The 18,571-nt window shown below is 48.5% G+C and overlaps 1 protein-coding gene and 1 long non-coding RNA gene across 4 annotated transcripts in view; one reads left to right on the forward strand and one right to left on the reverse strand.

Annotated features, from left to right (window-relative positions):
- Nucleotides 1-18,571, forward strand: part of LOC309370040 — a 250,041-nt gene that overhangs the window by 142,554 nt on the left and 88,916 nt on the right. The gene's annotated exons all lie outside the window — the stretch shown is intronic.
- The window catches only part of LPP (LIM domain containing preferred translocation partner in lipoma), a 274,991-nt gene that overhangs the window by 102,228 nt on the left and 154,192 nt on the right, over nucleotides 1-18,571 (reverse strand). For all 3 annotated transcript variants that reach the window (XM_081911063.1, XM_081911064.1, XM_081911065.1), the window contains 2 exons: nucleotides 10,328-10,452; nucleotides 4,582-4,704 (listed from right to left, as the gene is read on the reverse strand). In XM_081911063.1, coding sequence (XP_081767189.1) covers nucleotides 4,582-4,704; nucleotides 10,328-10,452 — 248 coding nt within the window. The remainder of the gene's footprint in view (nucleotides 1-4,581; nucleotides 4,705-10,327; nucleotides 10,453-18,571) is intronic.

Here is an 18,571-nt window from a genome sequence, read left to right on the forward strand (position 1 = left end):
TGTTCTTCTTGCAGTCCATGGGACTCTCAAGAGTCTCCTCCAGCACCATAATTCAAAAGCATCAATTCTTCGGCGATCAGGCTTCTTGATGGTCCAGCTCTCTCTTCCATACATCACTACTGGGAAAACCTTGGCTTTAACTATACGGACCTTTGTTGCCAAGGTGATGTCTCTGCTTTTTAAGATGCTGTCTAGGTTTGTCATTGCTTTTCTCCCAAGAAGCAGGCATCTTTTAATTTTGTGGCTGCCAGGGATGATTGACTTGCAGGAAACAAACTCCCATGATCCCTGGCAACTCTCCCCACCCAGGTAAGAACATAAGGAGAGCCTGCTGGATCAGGCCCAAGGGGACCAGGCCACCCTGCCCTCACAGTGGCCAACCAGAGTCCACAAGCAGGACTTGAACATGGGAGGTCTCTTGCTTTGTGCTGTTCAGAAGCAGTGATGCCTTCGACCACGGAGGCCGAGCCGAGCTGAGCTGTCCTGGCTAGTAGCCACTCTCCCCCTTATGAGTTTGTCCAATCCTCTTTTAAAGCCATCCAAGGCTGGTGAGCGTCACTGCTTCTTGTGGGAGGGAGTTCCATAGGCACAAATGAGATGGGAAGAAAAGTCAGCTGTGAGCTTTTCAGCCGGTACGCCAAGTGAGTTTTTTATATTTCATTTCATATGCCTTGTAGGCGCTTGAATAATAACCATTAATATTTTGAAGCCCCTTAATAAACGATAGCAAGTGAGACTGCTTTCTCTGCTTTTTGCCTGAGGCTGATGGGAGAGACAGTCCAAAACAGCTGGATTACTGTGGTTTCCCACGACCAGTGTTCAGAAACTGCTTCCAGATGTGGATACACACAAGTGGGGAAAACAGGGGTTCTGGCCAAGGTAAGGGACAACATAAAGTTTAATACATAAAGCAAATCAGGTTCAACAAACGGACCCGCAATTACAAAACATACAGTGCAAACTCCAGAGTTATCAGCATAAGTCCAAAACTAAAATGACATCTTTTTTCAAATCTCTGGCACAAGAAAGTTCCTGGAAGTGGCGGAGCAGCTGTGGCAAAAGGACTGGAGGCCAGTAATCCCAGTTTCAGAGGAAAACTCCTTCTTCAGTTGAGAACGAAACACAACAGCAACCCAAGCCAAACCGTAAGAAACAAACTTTCCGAGGCTGTGAGCATGCTGACTCACCCTGTCAGGTTAGTAAGGTCCCGCAAAGGGTACAAGGGAGGTGTCTGCTGCAAACTGGCCGGCACAGCATAGAGGGAGCCATCTAGTGAGCATTTATAGGGAACATAGAAGAAATAACAGAGGCTTCTGAAAGAGGCATTCCAAGAAGCAACCCAGATCAAACAAAGTATTCAGCCCATGCGGCACAATCGTGTCGAAGAGATGAACAAACTTAATTTCTTGTCTTAAGAGTATTGATTCTGTTGTATGGGTCAGATTTCAATCACCAAATGGCGAAAAATTACATGTGCTTTTTCTGAAGGTGATGTTCCCCCAGAAGGGAATTTATCAAGGCACTCCTAAAGCGGGTGGACACGAGTGGCGCTGTGGGTTAAACCACAGAGCCTAGGACTTGCCAATCAGAAGGTCGGCGGTTCAAATCCCCACGACAGGGTGAGCTCCCGTTGCTCGGTCCCTGCTCCTGCCCACCTAGCAGTTCGAAAGCACGTCAAAGTGCAAGTAGATAAATAGGTACCACTCCGGCGGGAAAGTAAACGGCGTTTCCATGCTCTGGCTCCCTCGGCCAATAAAGCAAGATGAGCACCGCAACCCCAGAGTCGGCCACGACTGGACCTAATGGTCAGGGGTCCCTTTACCTTTACCTAAAGCGGGATGTACAGTACTTATCTGTGTATAAAACTAGGTTTTTATCTTTAAAAATCATGCTAAAAAGTAGGAGTCGTCTTATACATGGATAGGGCATAAGGTAGACATTTGATTGGTTGCTGCCACGGCTGCCAGTAGCTATTGGGTGTGTTATTGGTTGCTGCGTCAAGGGCTAGTGTTGATTGGCTGATGCTGCGGCAATTGGGTGGGTGATTGGCAGCTTCTGCTGGTGAGGGGACAGACGAGAGGCAGCAACGCGTGTTGGTGAGCGATTTTTGGCAATCCTCCCTCCCAAAAAAAACATGCTCAACAACTCGGGGCACCTTATAGATGGAAAAATACGGTATGTTTTGTAATTGCGGGTACCTTTGTTGAACCTTACTTGCTTTATATATTATACTTTATATTGCACCTTACCTGGGCCTGAACCCCTGTCCCCCCCCCACTTGTGTATATTTTCATACAGTGGGGTCCCCACTTTTGTGCCACCAACTGTGGAGGCAAAGCATAGCAATCCTGGCTAGTTAATAATAATAATAATAATAAGTTTTATTTATATCCCGCCCTCCCCAGCCGAAGCCGGGCTCAGGGCGGCTAACAACACTAAAACAGTACAACATTATAAAACATTATAAAAATGAATTAAAATCAAAATTGATGGCAACCATAAACTAAAGTTTTGTAAAGATTGCCAAAGGAGGGAGTCAGGCTGCGCCCTGACCAAAGGCCAGGTGGAACAGCTCTGTCTTGCAGCCCTGCGGAAAGATGTCAAGTCCTGGAGGGCCCTTGTCTCTTGTGACAGAGCATTCCACCAGGTTGGAGCCGCAGCCGAAAAAGCCCTGGCTCTAGTTGAGGCCAGCCTAACCTCTCTGTGGCCTGGGATCTTCAAGGTGTTTTTATTTGAAGACCGTAAGTTCCTCTGTGGGGCATACCAGGAGAGGCGGTCCCGTAGGTACGAGGGTCCTAGGCCGTATAGGGCTTTGAAGGTGAGCGATTTTTAGTTGCCATCGATAGTTCTCTCCTCCTCTGTGAATTTGCCCAATCCTCTTTTAAAGCCATCTCAGTTGTTGCTCACCACTGCCTCTTGTGGGAGTGAGTTCCACCGGTTAACGGAGGACATTTTTCTATCCATCCTGCATCTTCCAAGTTTCAGCTTCATTGGGTACCCACAAATCCTAGCATTAGGGGAGAGGGCTTCCCTCTTCTTCCTTTTCTTCCTCCTCCTCTTCTTCTTCTTCTTCCTCCTCCTCCAGGAAAATATCCCCAGAGTCCCATCCCTCCAGGGCAGCCCCTTGCACTCTCCTTCTGGGCACACAAACAGAAAACTGCTCTTCCGAAGCCCTGGCTTCCTGTGTGACTCATCCCTGCCACCCACCTCACCCCGGTTTCACCCCACGGTGCTGACGCAGGCACCCTGCTGATAACAGAGCTGTTTCCAGAGTGTTTTCAGCCTGGGGGATTAGACAACAAAGAGGGGCTGGTGGGCAGGGGGGGGCGGAGAGAGAGAGAGGCAACACAATTTGAAGCTCAGATCGCAGGAGCGACAGCAGCAGTCAGAAGGGAAAGATTCTCTGGCACAGCGGTCAAGAGAGGCTGCTGCTTCTTCTTTTTAAGCAGATTGCCTGGTTTCTCTTCACAGGTATCTGTGCAGAAGCTCCGTGCACAGCACTTAAATGTGGAGGGGAAAGCAAGGCTGCATCTGCTACCATCACCCTGGCCTGCAAGCATTCACAGAATCATAGAATCTGAGAGCGGGAAGGGACCCCGAAGGACATCTAGTCCAACCCCTTGCAATGCAGGAATCTCAGCTAAAGCCCTTTGTGGCTTAGGGCCCTCATATTTACGGGACCGCCTCTCCTGGTCTGCCCCGCAGAGGATCTTAAGGTCCATGAATAATCACAGTTTAGAGGTCCCAGGCCCTAAGGAAGTTAGACTATCCTCCCCCAGGGCCAGGGCCTTCTCAGTGATGGCTCCGACCTGGTGGAATGCTCTGTCCCAGGAGACCAGGGCCCTGCAGGATTTAACCTCCTTCTGCAGGGCCTGTAAGACAGAGCTATTCCACCTGGCTTTCAGCTTGAAATTAGCCTGATCTTTTATTTCCCTTCCTTCCCTCCCCCTCCCCTTTTTATGAAGATTCCCCGCTCTGGGATCCCACAGCTAATTCTCCCCTGGTCTCCTCGCTGGCCCAAATAGGACTAATTCAGCCAGCTAGCCCTGGTGATCACCTAATGTTTATTGGGTGGATTTTCCCCCTAAATTGATTTTTGAATCCTGAATTTATTGTTATTCACGTTTTATACTGGATTTTATGCTGTTTTTGTTGCATCAATTAAGTGTTTTAAATTTGCTGTTAGCTGCCCTGAGCCCAGTTTTTGAACCAGAAAGGGCAGGGTATAAATAAATTATTATTATTATTATTATTATTATTATTATTATTATTATTATTATTATTAAGCACCTGAGGCTCCACACTGCTAAAAGGGAAGGGATTCACCTAGTGGCTTGCATCATTCTCAAGACAGTTTGTAAACAGAATAGAGGCATGGAACTGGACCGATGTGGTAGGAACCAGCGTGCTGCTCTACGCGGTATTTATGAAAAATAAAAAAATACCTTGCCACTTTTTCAGTCTGTTTTGAATGCAACAGGCAGCATGCAACACCCTACGCCCCCACATCAAGCCCCCGTCCGAGAGAAGAGGCTGATTGTGGACGCTGGGCCCTTTCTGACATCTCTCCCCAACTCTGACCTGTTGTGTCCGCGGCTTGTAAGGCGAGCTGTTCTCCAAGTCAGCCAGGATGCTGGTCAAGGAGTCGATTTCCGCGTCCAGACTGGAACGCCTCTCCTCCAGGGTCTTGCCGCCGGTGCTGACCTAGACGAAGGGGAAAGGAACACACAAGAAATGAAGGAATGCCGTGGAGAAACCATTTGGCATTAAGGGTGTAAAAAATGAGGAACTGACAGGTGGAGTAAGAGGTGAATTTATGGCCTGGGGGGTCTTCTGCACAGCCCATTTTTTTTTGGGGGGGGGAGTTCTCTTCATTCACTGGACCATAAAGAAGGCTGATCGCTGGAGAATTGATGCTTTTGAATTATGGTGCTGGAGGAGACCTATAAAGCCCTAAAGAACCTCGGTCCAGTATATCTGAAGGAGTGTATCCACCCCCATCATTCTGCCCAGACACTGAGGTCCAGCTCCGATGGCCTTTTGACAGTTCCCTCCCAGTGAGAAGTGAGGTTACAGGGAACCAGGCAGAGGACCTTCTCGGTGGTGGTGCCCGCCCTGTGGAACACGCTCCCACTAGATGTCAAGGAAATAAACAACTATCTGAGTTTTAGACACCTGAAGGCAGCCCTTTATAGGGAAGTTTTTAATGCCTGATGTTTTATTGTGCTTTTAATTCTGTTGGTAGCCACCCATAGATGATGATGATGACGATGATAATGATGACGACAGTTCCTTTGTGATAAAAATAACTTGGAATCCAAAGAATTTGGAAACAATCTAGGAAAAGGTGATAATAATGGTGACGTCTCACCAACAACCTGAGAACAACCAGGGAAAAAATGCTGCAGTATTGTCCACACTGCGCTGGCAGAGTCTCAGGCAAGAGATGATCCCAACTCTACCTGGAAAGGTCAGGACTGGAACCCAGGACCTTCTGAATGTCAAGGAGATAACTCTGCCACAGAGCTACCCCTTTCCCCAGCTTAAGAATGCAGAAGCGTCTATCAAGGGGTGGGGTTACAGTGTGTTCTGGGGCGGCATCGCAGGGTGTGATTCTGCAACGCCTTCAGCAGTTTGAAGGGTGGTGCTTTAAGCTGCCTCATACCAAACCAGGCCGTCGATTGAGTTCAGTGTTGTCTACACTGACTGGCAGCAGCCCACCCCCCAGGCAGGGGGCTCAACCTGGGTTGTTCTGCATTCAAAGCAGATCCTCTGCTATCGCGCTACAGCCCGCCTCACTCGTGCACGGTGGAGAGCAGGGGTGTCAAAAGCAAGTCCCCATTTTGCTCTGCTCTGCAAGGAGCTGAGGGCTTTGTTCTGCACCAAAGGATTCTCCGAGCGCCTCAAAATCTGGCTTATTGGGTGGTAATAGAAGATGCTCTTGGGCAGCAGGGGGGAGAAATTTGGGGGGGACGCTCCCCTTGCCCAGCAGTTCCACCAAGGCCCTTTGGATCTCAGGCAATGAAGCATCAATTTACAACCGCCGTCAAGACACTGATGGGTTATTTAATTCCCCAATAATAATAAATTATTGGAAAAAACGAGGAGAGCAGAGTAAGGAAGGAAGCAGTCTGGATGCAAAGATCCTCATTCAATGGCATTTCAGGCCCGGCTCAATAGAGAGGAATCGCTGCTCTCCTGGTTAGCAGGGCGACTTGGGTACATTCTCACAGTTGACTCAAGAGGGATCATGTCCCCATTTTTAAAGGGCAGCGGCTGCCATGCCTTGCTCCACTGCCCCCTCCCGCCTCCTTCTCAGCACACAAATATGCAGCACATCTTATCTTCATCACATGCACAAAAGTGGGTCCAAAAATGTTGGTCAGTAGATATAAGGACACAATATAGATCTTAACCTCTGGGAGAAACTTTGGGAAAGCGCCCCGAAATTTACTGCATGTTATACATGTTATCCTAAACATTAGGAAGAACTTCCTGACAGTAAGAGCTGTTCGACAGTGGAATTTGCTGCCCAGGAGTGTGGTGGAGTCTCCTTCTTTGGAGGTCTTTAAGCAGAGGCTTGACAACCATATGTCAGGAGTGCTCTGATGGTGTTTCCTGCTTGGCAGGGGGTTGGACTCGATGGCCCTTGTGGTCTCTTCCAGCTCTATGAGTCTATGATTCTATGATTCTATACACCAAAAGAGAATTATCTGAAAATGATTCATAGATGGTACCAAACGCCACGTAGGTTGGCTAAGATTTATGAAACAGAATCAGATATGTGTTGGAAGTGTAAAGAAGCAGAGAGAGACTTTTTTCACATGTGGTGGACATGAAAAAAGGTAAAAGTATATTGGGAAATGCTTTGTAATGAATTGAAAAACATGTTTGAAACTACTCCCCCCCCCAAACCAGAGTCCTTCCTGTTGGGATTAACCCTGACAGAAACTCCTAGGTGTCAGAAAAGGTTATTTATGTATGCAACAACTGTGGCTTGTGTTTTGTTAGCCCCAACTAAGGAGGATTGGCAACTTAAATTGACAGAATATGAAGAACTTGCAGATTCAACATGTAGAATAAGAGAGCAAGAAGAACATATATTTAAAGAAGAATAGAATACATTTATTGAATATCTGGAAAATAACTGTAGATACCTGAAAACACTGGCAGCAGTAAGATCAAATTCAACAGAGTAAATGGTTTTTTTATGGATGTAAAAGTGGAAAACTGATTTGAATGGTTACAGTAAAATATTCAGGAATGTACAGTATGATACTTAAAATGAACCATGGAAGGAGAAGAAGGGAAGTCACTGGATATTTTGAAGTTCGCAAAATGTTTATTTTGAAATGTAAAATTGAAAACGCCATAAAAATTATATATAAAGAAGAATTCTAAAATGAAACCTACCCTCGGGGAACTTTAACCCTGCTTTCTGGGGAATTATATTAATGAATCAACACTGGATGCATTTGGCCAATAGCAAAAGCAGGAAAAACAAGAGACCCATGGACGTTATCTCGGTCACAGGGAGGCGGAATAACACAGAGAAACTACTTTGCACATCAAATCGGTTTATGTTGTTGTAAAGGCAACTCATTATTGCTTGGCTAGAATTAAAGCTGCATGTGGCTTGGAAATTATACTGTTTTGGGGAAAAACCTGTGTCTTGGGGTGTGTTTTCGGCGTTAGAGGGAACAGGAGGTGGTGTGGCATTTTCTCCCCCCCCCCAAACCCCCCCCAGCTCCTTTGCCCCCCACTTGCGTCCCATCTGGGGATGAAGATCAAGACCCGGGCCCATCCAAAAAGGTCATTAAACCTTTTCCAAGGCAGCAGCGCTCTTTCTGACGGAGAACAGCTCCAGAGGATATTGCCTCTTCTCTCCCCTTTTAATTAATAAAATTAGAGCCCAGAGCTCATTATCGATAATTATGGCCACTGCGAGAGCTTCCCGTTTCTTTGCTGGCTCCCACCCCCGCCGACCTTAATCCTGTTCCAAAGGCAGCATGAATTAGCGTTTAATTAGCCATTAAATAGAATTAACGGTCTCTGGCGGCAAGGTGGCACGCCGAACAATCAGAGGAGGAGGAGAAGGGAGGCTTCCTGGCGCAGGGCAAGTCCAGCAGCCGTGACTGGGGGGAGATTCTCAACAAACCAGAAGCCCTCATTCTCAGCCAGTCGACAGAATGTCACCAACGGGTCAGGCAGAGAAACCATCCGCATGCGCCCGTCGCCGCAGAAAATATTTCTAATGGGAATTCCATCTTCACCCTCGATAACTGAGCTGTGGGAGAACTCACCCTGCCAAGTCTCATCTTCTCAGAGAACTGAGACCCCCAGGGGTCATCTAGTCCAACCCCCTGCCAAGCAGGGAACACCATCAGAGCACTCCTGACATATGGTTGTCAAGCCTCTGCTTAAAGACCTCCAAAGAAGGAGACTCCACCACACTCCTTGGCAGCAAATTCCACTGTCCAACAGCTCTTACTGTCAGGAAGTTCTTCCTAATGTTTAGGATAACATGTATAACATGCAGTAAATTTTGGGGCGCTTTCCCAAAGTTTTGCTTTCAGGAGAGGCAAGAGGCAACAGTTGGGTGAGGGAGCCCCCAGTGTGATTCAATATAAGGCAGCCTCTTCTGCCCCAGATGTGACCAGTTCAACCAGGCCTTGGGCTGATTCATATCTTGCAGCCTTTTAAACAGATCTGTGGGGAGGAGGGCTATTGTATTGTTCTTTGGGTTCCATTATTTGCTGTGTTTTATCTTAAAAAACAGCATCTTAAAAAGCAGAGACATCACCTTGCCAACAAAGGCCCATATAGTTCAAGCTATGGTTTTCCCAGTAGTGATGTATGGAAGTGAGAGCTGGACTGTAAAGAAGGCTGATCGCCGAAGAATTGATGCTTTTCAATTATGGTGCTGGAGGAGACTCTTGAGAGTCCCATGGACTGCAAGATCAAACCTATCCTTTCTGAAGGAAATCAGCCCTGAGTGCTCACTGGAAGGACAGATCCTGAAACTGAGACTCCAAGACTTTGGCTACCTCATGAGAAGAGAAGACTCCCTGGAAAAGACCCTGATGCTGGGAAAGATGGAGGGCACAAGGCGAAGGGGACGACGGAGGACGAGATGGTGGGACAGTGTTCTCGAAGCTACCAGCATGAGTTTGACCAAACTGTGGGAGGCAGTGGAAGACAGGAGGGCCTGGCGTGCTCTGGTCCAGGGGGTCACGAAGAGGTGGACTGGACACGACCAAACAGGAAAGCTTCCCTGAGCCACTCTAAGCACCTTCGCTGGGTCTCCGCTGCCACCTGGTCAAATCTTTTCTTTTAAATTGTTCTGTCTCCTTCCCTTCCACCACGGGAAATCCATGCAGCTGACAACATAGAAATGCCAACCATCCTAATAATGTCAAATAAAACCAGCAGCCAGTAACAAAACAAAGCTGCTTATCACTTCTGAAGTGGGAGGGAGCCCCCCCCCCAGATCGAAACACAGACCATCCACAAACCTACAATGTGTGACAGTAAGCGCAGTGACCACTTCAGCCTCAGATCTGAAATTGCAAGGTACTGGTCTGCACTGCTGGGCTGTTGCTGCAAGGTTTAATTGAGTCATACACATGCAATGCTTTCTGGCTAAATGCTGCAGATGGGTATCATCTTCCTTGAGTCGGCAATGGAATAAAATGCCTTCTACTTCTTGGCCGCACCTTTGCAAATCCCTCACCCTGCTGACCCCAACTTAGTGATGTTCATGAGACACCTGGATGGAAACTGACCATTAAGGATATAAGAAAGGCAAAGCTATTTAAACATGGCAAGAAATGAAAGAGAAATTAAAATATTTGAAACAGGGTTTGCAAATAAAGTAGGTAGATTGCTAGTATGGGGGGGGGGATTAAAAAGGAAAGGGAGACTAACATTATAAGTAAAGTAAATACAAGTGATGGTGTAACATATAATGGGAAAGCAATGACTGGGATTTTTTAGATACCGTTCTAAGAAAATAAAAAGAGGCCTGCTGGTCAGTCCAATGGCCCATTTAGCATCTTGTTCTCACTGTGGCCAACCAGATACACTAAAGAGAAACCCAAAAGCAGAACTCAAGCACAATTCCTCCACAAATTTGGCCATCACTGCCTCCTGTGGCAGGGAGTTCCACAGTTTAACTACAAGCCACATGAAGCAGCTCTTTCTTTTGGTGGTCATCACTGCCGCTGTACAGTACCTAGCACCATCGGCACTTGATTCGCCTTGACCACAGCCGGGCACCACAAGAACCCCATCTGTGCCCTTGGCAGCACTATGGATGCCTTCTTACCTGAACATTGAACATGGCTTCATCAGGAGGAGGAGGAGGAGGAAGAAAGGCACTGGGCGGAGGTGGAGGAGGATTCCCAAGATCATCAGAAGGAGGTGGAGGTGGTGGCGGTGGTGGGAAGTCACCTATAGATGACAGGAATAATAATAATAATTTTATTATTTGTACCCCACCCATCAACCATCAAGCTGAACGCAAGATAAATACAATATCCCTCTAGGCCACAAGCTCTCCCAGGGTTTGGCAGGAAAAGAAGGCAAGTGTGGAGGGAACATTCGAGGGCAGTCAAAGAAACCTTGAAACATTTCAGTTTAGTATAGGACACGATAATATCAAAGTAATTTGGTGGGATATACAACCAGAAACAGTATCTTTCTTCAAGAACACTGGCTATTCTTCTACAATTCTCCACGACATATTGCTGTGAGCAGAGATTTCCAGCTCTGACAAATATGAAAGATTGGAAAATACAAAGGCTTCTTTGTGTTGATGAGGAGAGGAGAGTTAGTTTGTCTCAAACGAGACCTTACCCGGCAAAAGCAAGATCACACCTCTCATTGGGTTTGCACTAAATACTCAAGCTACGTCTGCAAGAGGCTCATTGATAGTTATATTGTGGGAATAATTCATCTTCTTATGTAGCTGCATTGTTTTATACTTTCTGGGTGTCCTGTGACCATTGTGTTCTGTGTTATAAACCGAGCACTGCTGGGAGCTGTTCCTTTTTGTTTTCCGATGTACAGTGGTGCCTCGCAAGACGAAATTAATTCGTTCCGCGATTCTCTTCGTCTAGCGGTTTTTTCGTCTTGCGAAGCAAGCCCATTGACAGCTTAGCGGATTAGCGCTACAGCTGTCAAGCGGCTTCCAGCGATCAGCTGTTAAGCAGCTTATCAGCGGAACAGCTGATAAGCGGCTTAGCGGCTTAAGAAAAGGGCGGAAAAAGCGGAAAAAACCCGCGGGGGGGATGCAAGATTTTTTTCGTCTTGCGAAGCAACCCCATAGGGGAATTCGTTTTGCGAAGCGCCTCCAAAACGGAAAACCCTTTGGTCTTACAGGTTTTTCGTCTTGCGAGGCGTTCGTCTTGCGGGGCACCACTGTATATCTTATCAATACAAAATGCAGTGTGGCATGAGCAAATTTTTATTCTGAAAGTGTGCTTCAGAGAAAAAAGTCTGAGAAGCAATGCTCTAGCACAGGCACGTCCAACTCCCAAGAGACTGTGATCTACTCATTGATGGCAGTGATCTACCCATTGCCAAGAGTTGTTGATCTTTTTTGGGGGGGGTTGATCAGAGTTGTTGATCCTTTTTTGGGAAGGGGTGCCCCAGAGTTGCTGAGCTTTTCTAGGGGATCGATCAGGAGCACCCTGGAGATCCCACGATCTACCTGGAAACCCCCCCCCATGATCTACATGTTGGACATGCCTGCTCTAGCAAAAGCTGAGAGCCTCAGACCCTGCAATTGCCATCTGAGGCCTTTCACAGTGTGCCCGTTCCAGTGGACCTTCCCAGATCCCTGCTAAGCAAGCCAGAGTGCTTAAAAAGCACTTTCTGTGCCATGGAGTTTATAAGTCCTCCACTTTGCTTATGGGGCTCTGAGAAAGTTGCGGGACCCCACAAGATACTGTGGGGCCATCTGAGATCTTGGGAAGGGCCTGAGAGATCTCCCACGGCCTCCCAGAAGCCTCACACAACTGCCACAGAGCCCAGTAAGGAAAGGAGAGCTGTCAGGGAGACAGTGGCATAGCGTCGGTTGCCTGTGCCCGGGGCAAGGTGCGAAAGAGATGGGGCACTGCAACTCGCTTGTAGTGTGCCCACAGGAAGATCCGCCTGTCAGGCCCAGAAGCCGCTGTGCTGCTGGCCTGTTCCCGTACTGATGAGCCTTGCCTGGTTGTTCTCTGGCAGCCCTGGGGCAGGAAGGATCTGGGGGGGAGGTACCCAGGACATCAGCAACCTGTTGCACATGGCAGCGGTGTTAGCCATGGCATGAGAAGCATGTGGCGCGTCATCACGAGATGCTGAAAGGGGTGGGCAATGAGAGGGGGCTTCATCCAGGCAAGGGAGGGCCTGGCTGTTGGCATGCACCCAAGGATACGGGGGCAATTGGCAGGCCCCCAGCCGGCCCCAGCCCACTGGTTGGGGTGCCAGGCGAACTCCGGTCCTTGGTGCAACATAAATCTTCGACCCAGGCTTTAGAAGACTGAGCACGCTATCCAGCAGAGAAAACGCTGCACAGACAGAAGTGGCACGAGAGGCTGTGTGAGCATATTTACAAGCAGGTTTTATTAAGCGTAAGGTAAAGGTAAAGGGATCCCTGACCATTAGGTCCAGTTGTGACCGACTCTGGGGTTGCGGCGCTCATCTCGCTTTATTGGCTGAAGGAGCCGGCGTACAGAATCACAGAATCATAGAATCATAGAGTTGGAAGAGACCACAAGGGCCATTGAGTCCAACCCCCTGCCAAGCAGGAAACACCATCAGAGCACTCCTGACATATGGTTGTCAAGCCTCTGCTTAAAGACCTCCAAAGAAGGAGACTCCACCACACTCCTTGGCAGCAAATTCCACTGTCAAACAGCTCTTACTGTCAGGAAGTTCTTCCTAATGTTTAGGTGGAATCTTCTTTCTTGTAGTTTGGATCCATTGCTCTGTGTCCGCTTCTCTGGAGCAGCAGAGCAGCTTCCGGGTCATGTAGCCAGCATGACTAAGCCGCTTCTGGCGAACCAGAGCAGCGCACGGAAACGCCATTTACCTTCCCGCTGGAGCGGTACCTATTTATCTACTTGCACTTTGACATGCTTTAGAAATGCTAGGTGGGCAGAAGCAGGGACCGAGCAACGGGAGCTCACCCTGTCGTGGGGATTCGAACCACCAACCTTCTGAGTCCTAGGCTCTGTGGTCTAACCCACAGCACCACCTGCGTCCCTTTTTATTAAGCATAGATCAGGACAAAAGGAAACATGTCTGATCTCCTTCGTGTCCAAAGCAAAACAGAAAGCTATACACAAATGGAAGTTCCCAGCATGCTGGAATGTAAACAGACATGTGACATGCAACAATTCCACACGTCTGTTCCTTAAGGTGGGACAGAATTCTCACTGCCTGGCTGGCAGTCTGCTATCCACTCACAGCCCATCCGGCCGCCCCAGAGACGTCCGCTCCATGTCTCCTGCTGCTGCGCGGCCAGAAAAGGGAGCCACCTCCCTCCCAGTTTTGCGGCATCTTTGGCCCACTTTCTGAATTTCCGCTGAGGGCCACGGCCCCTGCTGCCCCCCCAATGCTAAATCTCCAGAGGGGGAGATCCCAGGGCGTCTTCCCGAACTTCCCGAACTTCCCGAACATGGTGATGATGCCTTTGTCTGCAAATCCCCAGAACATAAACCCCTCGCATAAATTGCAGGTCTACTCCGTACCTGTGCGGCGTTCAGAACGCACACTGCACATCACCGGCACCTGACTGAGACCCTGGCGACGGCCAGGGTGCCACTAAATAAAGATGGCTTTATTACAACCTTGACAGCTTGGGGGACGTTTTCTCCCCTTCCCCATAAAGTTCTGCCCCTCTGGTGTTTGCCTCTCTCGTGCCGAGATATATTCCGGTAGGCTCCCGAACACACGCTGCGGCTGTTTATAGAGATTTGATTATCTACATAAATAATATTGATGTCTGGAACAGGCAGCCCAAGCCATGATTTAGGAAGCCTTGTCGGTACCAGATGGTTGAAGACGGGGCTCGAGTCTAAACAGGCTCTCCGGGGGGCAGCTTCTCGCATATCCCCGCCATGAGCTTGTCGGCTCTGGTTTTCGTCTTTCAGGTGAGGTACCCTCCTGGAAATCCAAGCTGTTGGAGAGGAGCTGCTCGCAGGATGGGGAAGGCAGTGGCAGGTTTTCTTAACAGCAAGGCTAACATAAGCATGGAGCGAGATCCATCCCTGCTTTGTGTTGGTTTCTAGGTAAAGGTAAAGGGACACCTGAAAGTTAAGTCCAGTCGCGAATGACTCTGGGGTTGTGGCACTCATCTCACTCTACAGGCCGAGGGAGCCGGCGTTTGACCACAGACAGTTTTTCCAGGTCATGTGGCCAGCATGACTAAGCCGCTTCTGGCGAACCACAGAAACGCCGTGTACCTTCCCGCCAGAAGGTACCTATTAATCTACTTGCACTTGGACGTGCTTTTGAACTGCTAGGTTGGCAGGAGCAGGGACCGAGCAACGGGAGCTCACCCCATCATGGGGATTTGAACCACCAACCTTCTGATTGGCAAGTCCAAGTGGCACAGTGGTTTAAATCACAGTACCACCCGTGTCCCTGCATTGGTTTCAGTCGACACCTAATTCAAAAATGCCCAAGTGGCACAAAGGAAGCCAAATACAGGAATTTGCAAGGGGATCAAATACCAACCAATCTGAAATAATCATCACCATCATCATCATCATCATCATAATCATCATAATTTATTATTTATACCCCGCCCATCTGGCTGAGTTTCCCCAGCGACTGGGGGCAGAGCTGGTGCCCAGTGTATATGGTTTTTGTGTGCATATTTGAAATCCAATCTCCTCTGTCTCCAAAGGTCTCTTCATAAAGTGCATGCAGAGCGAGGGTCCATACTCTGAGTTGGCTTTTTTGAGGGGGGGGGGGGATTGCAGAGAGGCCTCATTTATTTTTATTGCTGCCTACCACAAACTTGACATGAGCCAACAGTGTGATGTGGCAGCTAAAAAAGCCTATGCAATTCTGGGCTGCATCAATAGGAGTATAGCATCTAGATCAAGGGAAGTAATAGTGCCACTGTATTCTGCTCTGGTCAGACCTCACCTGGAGTACTGTGTCCAGTTCTGGGCACCACAGTTCAAGAAGGACACTGACAAACTGGAACGTGTCCAGAGGAGGGCAACCAAAATGGTCAAAGGCCTGGAAACGATGCCTTATGGGGAACGGCTAAGGGAGCTGGGCATGTTTAGCCTGGAGAAGAGGAGGTTAAGGGGTGATATGATAGCCATGTTCCAATATATAAAAGGATGTCACATAGAGGAGGGAGAAAGGTTGTTTTCTGCTGCTCCAGAGAAGCGGACATGGAGCAATGGTTCCAAACTACAAGAAAGAAGATTCCACCTAAACATTAGGAAGAACTTCCTGATAGTAAGAGCTGTTCAACAGTGGAATTTGCTGCCAAGGAGTGTGGTGGAGTCTCCTTCTTTGGAGGTCTTGAAGCAGAGGCTTGACAACCATATGTCAGGAGTGCTCTGATGGGGTTTCCTGCTTGGCAGGGGGTTGGACTCGATGGCCCTTGTGGTCTCTTCCAACTCTATGATTCTATGATTAAATATCACTATTAGGTATGCAACATCGCTCTACCCTTTTCAGCGCTTGTTTAGACAAACTTAAGTTTAGACAAGCTGCTGTTTAGAAAGTGATTGGGAGTTTGAGCCACATCAGCAAGGCTGAGAGAGGGCTTTTGTCACCTGGGCAGCCCAGGACCTCCAGAAACACTGCCCAGGCTTGCGACCTGGAGAGGTCCCTTTGGTGCTGCTAATGCAGCAAAAACAACACAGGAGGAAGCAGTTAAGAGTTCCTGGTCTCTGTAGCCACAGCAGGTGCTGTGATTCTCTAGCAATTTGACTTCACCCCTGGCGGAGTCTCGAGAAGCATCTTCACAGCCCGAAACGGAGACAGGTCAGCCGGCAATCGAAATATTATCCTCACTCTTTGTTCGAAGCTATCAAGACTAAAGCAGCTTTAACCTTCTCCAGCATCTCCTAGCAGGGAGGAGAGAAAATTCGGAAGCAAACAAGACGTTTCGGGGGATCTCATTAGAAGGGCTGGTTTGTCTGCTTCTTATCTGGGGCAAATTACTCCAGGACTCACCATCTGATGCGGCAGGAATGGCAATTAGCCTTCCTGTTGTTTTCAAGCCCGTCAAGAGGCGAAATCAGTTAGGCTGCGAGTGTGCTGGCAAGATGAGATGCTGAATTAGGCGCTCCTAGCCGGGAGGCAGGCGCATTAGCACCCCACTGATCCCGACAGCGAACCAGGAATCTGGCTTTTAAAAGACTTTTCGTCAAACAGCACAGTATTTATCCGCAATTAAGGCACGCAAACGGAAGGCGTTCTGGCCACGCGGATTCTGCAGAGGCTGTTCCAGGCGGTATAAGCCATTTTGGCAACACAGAGTATAACCATTCTCTCATCAGTACCGTAACTGGCCCTGATCCACCATACAGACTTGCAGATTTCAAAGCCAGGTGGTCCCTTGCTCACCTGCGAACCACGTCGGTCGCAGCGGGTGACGAGATTTCCTCCGAAGGAACCAGACTTCCCCAAAATAGCAAAGTACAAATTTGTCATTTCCAGTGTCTCCCAAATTACATTTCTCCAAGTTTAAGTTCAGCTCTCCATGTTTCAGTGGACTTTCCTTCCTTTGGGGACGTGGGTGGCGCTGTGGTCTAAACCACTGAGCCTTGGCCTTGCCGATTGGAAGGTCGGCGGTTCGAATCCCCGCAACGGTGTGAGCTCCTGTTGCTCTGTACCTGCTCCTGCCAACCTAGCAGTTCAAAAGCACGTCAAGGCACAAGTAGATAAATAGGTACTGCTCTGGCAGGAAGGTGCACTGCTCTGGTTTTGCCAGAAGCGTCTTAGTCATGCTGACCACATGACCTGGAAAAACTGTCTGCAGACAAATGTCGGCTCCCTCAGCCCGTAAAGCGAAATGAGCGCCGCAACCCCAGAGTCGGCCACGACTGGACCTAATGGTCAAGGGTTCCTTTACCTTTACCTCCTTCCTTGGAGGTCTTTAAGCAGAGGTTGGATGGCCATCTGTCTGGGATGCTTTAGCTGAGATTCCTGCATTGCAGGGGGTTGGACTAGATGTCCCTCAGGGTCCCTTCCCACTCTACCGCGTTATGATTCTGTAATCCTTGGGGGTCTCTTCCAACTCTACAATTCTTTGGTGCTATCCTCAATCTTTCTTTCTTTCTTTGGTGATCACTCGTAACCGAGTAAGATTGTCTTCCATAAACATGGTGGGTTTTTGGAAGACCCTGTGTGTGAATTTGTTTTATGTGTGTAGATCAGTGCACGCTGACCAACGCACAGTCTTCGCAGTAGGGCTCTGTTCCGATGGCATAAAGTAGTCACAACAAACTGGTAGATTCCTATCTGCTGCAGCCTTCATCCACCTTCACAACTGTTGTAACATACCACTTGTTATCATCTGCCTGTTCTGCCATTGAGGACTTCTTGGATCATTCTTTGTCTAGCTCCTTCCCTTTGAAGAGTTTTGGATTTGATATCCCACTTTATCACTACCTGAAGGAGTCTCAAAGCGGCTAACATTCTCCTTTCCCTTCCTCCACCACAACAAACACTCTGTGAGGTGAGTGGGGCTGAGAGACTTCAGAGAAGTGTGACTGGCCCAAGGTCACGCAGCAGCTGTATGTGGAGGAGCGGAGACGCGAACCCGGTTCCCCAGATTACGAGTCCACCACTCTTAACCACTACACCACGCTGGCTCAACATTTGGCACACTTTGTCCTTACCACCTTGGGTGACCCTGCTGGGAGTACGAGATTCCCGACGGCTTCGCTCACAAGGGTCATAGGAACATGCAAGCCCACTCAACGCGACAAGGTGATGATCCAGGGAGTGGTTATCAATGCACCCAGCCAACGAACCCATCCAGCTAGCTAACTAACTACAAAAGCAGCCGGTTGAGGTTGCTCCTTGATAAATCATACCTGGTTCGATTCCCAATCCCACACCTTGCTCGGCCTCAGAGACACACACCTTCCAGCAACCCCTGGCCAGGCTCAGCTTTGCTGCCACCCGGGGAGAGTTTTTAAAGGCCAATCATTGTTCCGGCTTCCATGCAAGGTCAGGACACATGGCAAAGTGGGCTGATTTTAAATCCAGGCCATTGAAGCCACCACCAAGGGAATAGATGACAGAGCCGTCGCAGATCGAACACAGCAGACAAAAGCTTTCATATCACTTCAAATGCAAGGCTGTTCACACATTCGGCAGTGGAGCACTTAAAATGCACCCACCTTCTGAGGTTGCTCACCCTCGCTTTCAGTTGCACAAGAGTGCTTTCTGCACGAGCTCTGTGTCTATTTATGTATTTATTACTAGAAGTCAAAGGTAGCCTTCATTCTCCCCCAGTTCCTGAAAAGAGAGGGACAAACAGATGCCCTTTCTTTTGGCTTTGAATGTGTTCCTAAAGCGCTTCTCATTTCTGATCCTATTA

Source organism: Podarcis melisellensis (assembly GCF_964234715.1).
Source record: "Podarcis melisellensis genome assembly, chromosome: 5".
Taxonomy (NCBI): domain Eukaryota; kingdom Metazoa; phylum Chordata; class Lepidosauria; order Squamata; family Lacertidae; genus Podarcis; species Podarcis melisellensis.